At 42.3% G+C, this 8,568-nt stretch overlaps 1 protein-coding gene across 1 annotated transcript; it reads right to left on the bottom strand.

Moving 5' to 3' along the window:
- Positions 1 to 262: 262 nt before the first annotated feature.
- On the bottom strand, positions 263 to 7,976 carry fitm2 (fat storage inducing transmembrane protein 2). Its single transcript, XM_034695013.1, has 3 exons — positions 7,748 to 7,976; positions 3,774 to 4,899; positions 263 to 397 (listed from the first exon to the last, which is right to left on the bottom strand). The coding sequence occupies exons 1-2, from the start codon at positions 7,918 to 7,920 to the stop codon at positions 4,290 to 4,292; spliced, it is 783 nt and encodes a 260-aa protein (XP_034550904.1). The 5' UTR covers positions 7,921 to 7,976; the 3' UTR covers positions 263 to 397; positions 3,774 to 4,289.
- Positions 7,977 to 8,568: the final 592 nt, after the last annotated feature.

The following is an 8,568-nucleotide window of genomic DNA, read 5'->3' as shown; positions in this document are numbered from 1 at the left end:
AAACCAGATTTTATTCAAGAAGCAGAAGAAGTGTTTATATTCTTATGGAGCGTACAAAAAGAGCCATAAAGATTAACTGTTTGAAATTAAGAAGATATATGCATTAAAGGAAACTGGAGGGTTGTTTGGTTCCTGTTCTTGCATGAGCAGCAGTGATGTGAAGTTTTGAAGAGGACATAAAAAGTGTACAGAAGTATTTTCTGTTGTGTTTTAACCATACAGATGTTATTTATGTTGATTTTTTTAAACGCTCAGACACTCATTTAATTTGTTGATTTATTGGAAACCTTCAACATGCTCCATAACCAGCCGATCATTGTAAACACTGGGTCAACTCTGATTACTGCAAGCACACCTGTTACTACTCCACTGCTTCTTCTGACTGACATAACGCAACCTGAGGGGGACAGACACAGAGTTCAAGTGGAGGAATCCTAGTTGTGATTTGTGGCCATTATATTTCACTATAGTATTTTTTTATTTTCTAACTTTTTATTTTTTATATTTCTATATATGCATTTATTTATGGTGCTTTTTATGATGTTTGTTCATAAGCCTTAATTTATTCAGTTGCCATCAATGACAAATAAATACTAAAAATGGAATACACACATCCTGGTTTATTACTTTGTTCCCTGTGCTGTCCGGATGGAAAACAGCAACAACACTTTTCCCCACAATAAGAAAACATTAGTTATTCTTCCACACCGTTACTGTCAACAAACCCCACGAAAAGACCAAAACCAGCTGTTTCTCTGTCCAGCTCTACACCCGTCATCTGTTTGTTAGATTTGGCTCAAAGCTCACCGCTTCCTCTCACAGGAAGTGAATCTTAAACTAGAGGTTTTCACTTTCACTTCATGAAACAGAAAGTGATTCATTAAAAGCTCAAATGTGGCCTCTGGTGGTTTTTAGGAAACGTTACTCAAACAAGAGTAAACACAGATTTTGAATTTGAATTTGAGAAGGCATTTTCAGACATATTCGATAATCAGGTGAGTCTTAATGGCAGCATCATGGCGTTCCAGAATTACATACTACCTCTGAATGTAGTTTTCAGTACGTACTGCATACTGCGTTTGAATTTAGTCTGTAGTATGACTGTTCTGTTGGATCTGATCTGCAGGATGCTGGGTCAGGCGTCGCTGGATTTCCAGTTTCAGGAAGCGGAAGTAAACGTCGACCAAGCTGATAGAGAAACTGCTTCTTTAGCATCACTTAAGATTTAAAAAGTTAAGAAGTGATTTATATGAATTGAATTAAATTTTGTCAGCACCTAAATATGGAGTTCCCTCGTCAAATACGTAAAAAAGAAGAAGTTAGCGCTGTGCATTGTGGGAGACAGTAGGCGAGGGAGACTGGTCCGCTGCATACTGAGACATTTTTCTGAATCAGTACAACATCCGGGGAGTTTTGGCATACTGCAGATTTGCTCTTGTTCACATACTACATACTGAATTTTCGCCAAATCAGTACATACTGCTAGTATAGTCAGCGGTTTCAAAAACAGCTAATATTTTAATTATTGTAGGCCCAAGATGTCGTCATATGTTGTGTCTAAGCTGTTGCACCACCACCGTCCACTTAAGGCTGTAGCTCTGGCTAATGACTAACTGTCATAATGTTCTACCACCTGGATGTAAACATGCACAGATGAAAGATGTCTTGTAGCATGGAGTGAAAGTCTTTTGAGCTAGTAAATAGAAATAAAGTTGTATGTAGGCTATCATCGAACTTCCACCAAATCCGTGTCCGGTCCATCTCCAATCCACTGCGGTCCGGCTCTGTGCTCTCTCATCCGACAACACTCACCGGTTGTGTTCTCAGAGTGCAGCACAGAGCAGGACCGCCAGACAGAGTCATGTTGTCTTTCTGGTCCTCTGAAAACCTCTGACCTGTTGACTCCAGGCCTGGCTCCGCTCATCATGACTTTGGTTTGTTGTTGTAGTTAAGTGAAATACGATCTGGTGATAACACAGAGTGTTTTATTCTGAAAATTAACCGGATGTTTTCATTTTGTTTTGGTGAAACCTGACTTCCTGTTCCGCTCCATCTGCTCTGTTGAGATTGATGCGTCGTGCTCCGGCATCCGGCAAAAATAGAAGTCTTGTGTATCTGATCTGGAGGACTCAGACCTGCCGGATCAGAGACACAGCTGGAGCGCAACGGAGCGGATCCAGTGGAAGTTAACACACTGACTAGAATAGAAACTTAACAGAACCGGCGTATCTTAGACGGATTGGACACGGATCAGGTGGAGGTTAACCTGCAAGGAGGACTGAAGGCTGGCGGTGCTAGCTGTGCTTATGTTAGATATAATTTACCCACAGACTCTGTGATCACATGTTCAGCTGTGTTTAATAAATTGAAGTTGTTTGACTGTTTTCTTACTTTTAGATGCTTTAGTTAGCAGGAATTTAAATTTCCATGTAAAGGACTGAAAATGAGTTGCTTTTCTTGTTAGTCATGATCAACTATTCACCACTTTTTGAACAATAATGTCGCCCCATGGCACAGATATATGAAGAAATATATGAATATACTTTTCATATATTCCTTTTCAGTGAGTAAAATTCAGCTTTGGTCTTTTTTTGGTGTTTTTGACAATAAAAAAACAACATCTGAAAAAAAGTGTTGATTAGTCAATTAATTTAACATCGCCTGCAACTATTCCTCTGTTAATATTAAGGCATATAATTCAAACATTCCCCAGTGAGCACTTCAAACTGCTGCTGTTCTTTGACTGCTGTGAAATCAAACTGTAAATATTTGAGTTGTACTTGGCTGTCAGAAACCTGTGCTGGACATGTCTTTTAAAGGTGACATATCATGCAAAATTGACTTTTTAATGGTTCTCTACCTGAAATATGTGTCCCTGTCTACAAACCCCCCGAGAATGAAAAGAATCCATTCTGCCCCTGTTCTGATTTCTCCACCTTTCTGTAAATGTGTGTGAAACGAGCCGTTTCAGACTTCCGTGTTTTTGTTACGTAACAACAATATCCGGTCTGTCATGGAGTCAGAGCTCGGAGCTTGTTCAGCCCATAGACTGTATAAAATAATACTGAATCCCTCCTCCGTTTTTCATTCCCTGCACAAATGTGTGCTAACAAGGAGCTTAGGAGGGAGGCATGCTAGTTGTAGGCTGTCTTAATAAACACAAAGGTCGGTTTTACTCCCCACGTCTGCAGATTTGAAGATCTAGTGGATGATTTTTATTTATCATGGATAAGTGCTAGCGCTAGTTAGCATAGCCACATAGCTACATGTTCGTAGCTGTGTACCAAGACACACGTCGACATACTGACAAATAAAACAACAAGAAACACTAAATCTGTGACCAATCCTTCAGAAAGGTCCTGCTGCAGGCGCCTCTCCATCAGGATCAGATTCAGAGGGTTGAAGTAACGCGATCTCTGAGCAGCCGTGTATATTCAGCCAACATGTAAACATTAGATCAACGTGCTGGAGAGCCGAGGCACATCCACTTCCTGAGGGGGCGTGGTCAGAGAGAAAAACAGAGTGTTCTGAGGAGGACTGAAGAAGAGGGTTCTTCAGGCAGACCAAAATCTGATTTCAAAGTGTTTTTTTGAGCATAAACTTTAAAGACAGGTTTGGGGGACCTCTTAGACCAATATATATTGATGAAAAAAGCCTGATATGTCACCTTTAAATAAACAACAAACCTTAATGATGATAAAATATTTAAATTATACATAAATCAGATTTTCAAACTTTACATTAAACACACTAACCCTGCACAGCTCACGTACATCCCACATGTAGGATGAAACGTGGAGCCGCTGGAACCATCACTCGTTAGTGTCTGATCGAATGGCTACTGTACATTGGTCTGTAAAAACACACATCATCAGCTATCAAACATCAGCCTGTAAACACCCTGAAGTGTTCCCATTGAGACTTCTAAAAAAACTGTGACTCCTCTGAGGGAAGCTCTATAAGGCAACAAACGAAGACGGACAATAGTGAAGCGAGCGTCGAGGCTGAAGGTGAGAGGCTGAAGCCGGGCAGCAGAGCAGCATCTTGTTTTCTGTCTCAGATTACCAAGAGTCATTTTGGGAACAGCAGCTGCCAAACTCCATGAAGGACCTGCCAGCCGAGTCCTCCTGTACAAAACGACCGGTCTGTGAGGAGGAGAACTTAAAATAACTTCAAACAGCTTCGGCCAGATTCGCTCTTGTGGGCGGACGACGTCAACAGTAGTGTGTTTGTTTTTAGGAAGACTGCAACGTTAGCTTTAATGTTGTGCAGTGAAGTATGTCTGCAGCTTAGGTGTGCTCTTTCTGTTCTCTGGGATGACGCTGAGGGGGGAGTCCGGGGGACAAAGGGTTCAAATACCAGACCCGGTACGTCAGATACCACCCTAACAGGCCGCAAAGGGTCCCTAGCAGCTTGTGAGACAGGTCGTGGAAGTACACAGAGGTGGAGAAAAACATCATCACCCAGATCAGCAGGATCAGATTCAAGGCCACGTACAGCAGGTTGAGGGCCAGCTTGTGCCACGCAGAGAGGCTGGTGGTCTTCAGGGAGGCCATGGGAGCCATCTCCTCCATGATGAAGAGAGCGGAGTACGACAGGATGAAGGAGTGACCTGAGATGTCGTAGCCGTGCCAGTGGAAGCCGGACTTCCTGCAGCTGGCTTTGGAAGTGAACCCTTCTTTGACAAGATCCATGTCCTGAGTTTCATAACAGGAGCCTGTCAGGTCCTCGATGTAGAAGAAGGTCTCGGTGCAGACGTACCAGACGGCTGTGGCCACCACCAGGGAGAGCAGACGGCGGCGGAGGAAGGACACGCTCTTGTTGAAGGAGGAGTTGGAGAGCAGGATGAAGGGGGTCAAGAGCAGCAACGTCCATCCCCAGGACACTTTGACGAAATACCTGCAAGAGGGACAAACCGTACACGTCAGAAATCAGCTGTTAAGAGTCTGTGCTCTACTGGATCAGGTCAAAACCAGGCTGAACTGGAAGAAATTTCCTGTCTGAGTTGTGACTGTTGTTCAAAAAATTAAATAAAAATCTAAAACGAAATAAAAAAAAGATTTGGAGCGAGGGAGTAAAGGTTATGTGTTGTAGGCTTTTTCGAACATGAAGATCTTGAGGTGGTTTTTAAATGAGTGAGTCAGAGTTGGGGACGTGTGGAGGGAGGGAAGGAGGGAGGGAGGGAGGCTCTGTCCTCCAGGGTACGGTGCTATGGTCTTGGTGATGGGGGATAGGAGACTGGCATCTGATGATCTGATGATGTGTTCGTAACCTTCCATGACTAAAAAGATGACACTACCTTTCATAACATGCAGATTTTTCATCTTTTGCAAAGATCTAATCTGTAGGAAAACCAGTATTTCAGCAGCAGCACCATTTATTTTGTTTTGGTGATGCAACATCTATTTTACAAGGGATTAATTTAATTTCATTGTTTTGATTTACCCATTATTATTTTTGTCTGTAAAATGTCAGAAAAATAGGGTAAAGTTCCTGTTCAGGCTGCCAAAATAGATGTCTTTAGGTGTCTTTTTTTGTCACTAAAAGTCCAGTAGACAATGATACTCACATGCTAACTGTCTCCAACAAAAACAAACTCATACGCACCACAAACACTGCCACCAAAATCATCCGCCTCCCCACACCCAACCTGTCTGACCTCAACAACAGAGCCATCACACGCAGAGCACGCACTATAACACTGGACCCCCAACACCCCCTCTACTCAGTCTTCACACTACTCCCCTCCGGTCGCAGGTACAGATCCCCTTACTGAAGGCGAGCCCGGTTTGGCAGAAGCTTCGTCCCATCGGCCATAGCACTGCTAAACAGAATGCCACTGTAATGTGTTCGGTGTGTTTATATGTGTCCGGTGTGCATATATGTGTCCAGTGTGTTCATATGTGTTCGGTGTGTTTTATATGTGCCCAGTGTGTTCATATGTGTCTAGTGTGTATATTTGTGGGATGCGGGGCACCATTGCTGTGAGGCTGGGTGGATGGTTATGGTTATTGTGTTCATACATGTATTCCTGTACAGACAGTGGCAACAAATCTCCTTATTAAGGACAAATAAAGATCTATCTATCTATCTATACTCAGTTTACCGTCATCGTGTCTTCAGAAGCTGAAATCAGCAAATATTTAGCATTCTAGTTTAAAGAATATTCAAGTATTAGGAGATCATAGAAGGAAGGAATGTAGCATTAATCCATCATGAAATATGTGAACAGGATGAACACAACTAGGACAGGAGGATATATTCTCTCTGGGTGTGAATTTATACAATAATACTGTCGCTTTAGTTTAGAAGTAGACTCATTCTGATTACTTAGATAAAGGGGGGTGAGATTTTAAGTAAAACAAACTCAGTGAGGGTAAGCCGTCTACAAGAAGGGCCTGAGCCACCTCAACTTCCTGAGGAGGCTGAGTCCTTCAACATCTGCAGGACGGTGCTGAGGATGTTCTATGAGTCTGTGGAGGTCAGTGCTGAGGGTAGCGGATGCCAACAGACTAAAAAACTCATCTGCAAGGCCAGTGATGTTGTCACTTGACTCTCTGACAGAGAGTCACTATCATAGCTCTCTCTCTCTCTCTCTCTTATTCTCCTCTATCCCTCTTTCCAACCAAAACACAGTCTCAGCAGATGTGTGTCTAACATGAGTCTGGTCCTGCTGGAGGTTTCTGCCTGTTAAAGGAAGTTTGTCCTTGCCACTGTAACTTGCTAAATGCTGCAAAGTGCTCTGCTCATGGTGGATTAAGATGAGATCAGACTGAGTCCTGTCTGTAAAATGGGACTGGATCTGATCCTGTCTTTGTTAATAATGGAACATAGAGTACGATCTAGACCTGCTCTTTTTTTTTTTTAAAGTGTCTTGAGATAACGTTTGTTGTGATTTGGTGCTTTATAAATAAATTGACAGTGGTGACAGAGAGGAGGACACTCTCAAAGCTCCATTCCATCATGGACAACATCCACCACCCTCTCTACAACGTGCTGGTGAACACAGGAGCACATTCAGTGCGAGACTCATCCCCCCTGAATGCACCACAGAACCACAGGAAGTCATTCCTGCCTGTGGCCATCAGACTGCAATACACTGTGTAATATCCTTACCACTTTAACATCCTTGTATATATCACTTCATACCCAGCGCTTTTGTACATACTTTATTTTTATTTTATAATATTTATAGTTTTTATTTTTATTTATTCGTATTTTATCTCATTTTATCCCTTCTTTCTATAAATATTTTAACTTACTGATACTGATTAAGAGCAAACTGTAATGACTGAATGAATAAAGTATTTTAGATTCTGATGATGTGTCCACTAGGGGGCGCAGTAACACCTTTACCCACCCAAAGTAAGAGTGAAAGTTCACAAGTTTCACTATTTTAAAGTAGGTGAAGGACAGAACATCCCTCGTGGTAACCCAGGGTGATGATTTGTAATATTTTTGTAAATTTTTTGATTTTTAAAAACTTTTAAACTTCATGTTTGTTCCATAATGAGGACATTTACCAGCACAAAGGTTACCGCCACAGATCACCTCTGCCCTACATAACTGTGGTGTTCGTCACCATAGCAACACAATCCGGATAATCAGCACCATTCACAAACAAAGAGGACACTTCACAAAGAGGACTACAGGTGTGCCCCAGGTGTGCCCGTGATCTCAGCTCCACTACCCCTGCTAGCTTAAACCTGTGATTCCCAACACACAGGTTTCCTCCAGGTTCACTCACAGGTTCAGGGCGTTCCTGCTGCTGCTGAAATAAGTCTGCGGGACGAGATCCAGCTCCTTCAGGATCGACCCCAAGGCCGAGACCAGGACGAAGACCCAGGGGAAGAACTGACGGGCTGCTGGGATCCTCCAGAGACTCACCAAGTTCTCCACAATGACACCTACAGCCGCCATGTTGACAACTGACTGTACGAGCCGGGCTGGATTCCCTTTGACGTCACCACGCTCCAGCCAATCAGACGCCACCTCTTCTTCGTCTCTGGTTTTAATAGCGGAATCAAAAACCAATTAAAAAGCTGCATACCGCCACCTACTGCCCCGGATCAGAATCAGAATCAGAATCAGCTTTATTCGCCAAGTATGCTTGAACACACAAGGAATTTGACTTCAGTAAACTGTGCTCTCTTTGTACAAGGCATAAGAATAGGAATAAGAATAAGAACTACAATAAAAATAAAATAAAAATATAATAACAATAACCTTAGCTATAAATACAAAGAAACAACAAATAGGCATGACTAATATGTACAGGCTAAAATAATATGATAAAGTGCAGTGGTGAGTTGCAGAGGGAGTTTAACATTATAAAATAGAAGTTAAATAATACAAAAAATAGAAATATGGAATTCTGCTTTGAGAATTGTTGCATTGTGTATCTACATGTGTATTTACAGAGAGTATTTATCTGACAGGTATGACACTGTTATGGTTTAGTGTTCATCAGAGTGACAGCCTGGGGGAAGAAACTGTTCTTATGGCGGGTTGTTTTGGCGCACAGTGATCTGTAGCGCCTGCCGGAGGGGAGGAGTTTAAAGAATTTGT

Source organism: Notolabrus celidotus, chromosome 11 (assembly GCF_009762535.1).
Source record: "Notolabrus celidotus isolate fNotCel1 chromosome 11, fNotCel1.pri, whole genome shotgun sequence".
Lineage (NCBI taxonomy): Eukaryota > Metazoa > Chordata > Actinopteri > Labriformes > Labridae > Notolabrus > Notolabrus celidotus.
This window is presented reverse-complemented; position numbering and strand designations above follow the sequence as displayed.

What these genes read in the sequence shown, in the direction of transcription:
- fitm2 (XM_034695013.1), bottom strand. Translation starts at nt 7,920, where the DNA reads ATGGCGGCTGTAGGTGTCATTGTGGAGAACTTGGTGAGTCTCTGGAGG. An exon ending in AGCAGGAACGCCCTGAACCT is followed by an intron (nt 4,900 to 7,747) that starts GTGAGTGAACCT and finishes TCCCTCTTGCAG; the next exon opens with GTATTTCGTCAAAGTGTCCT.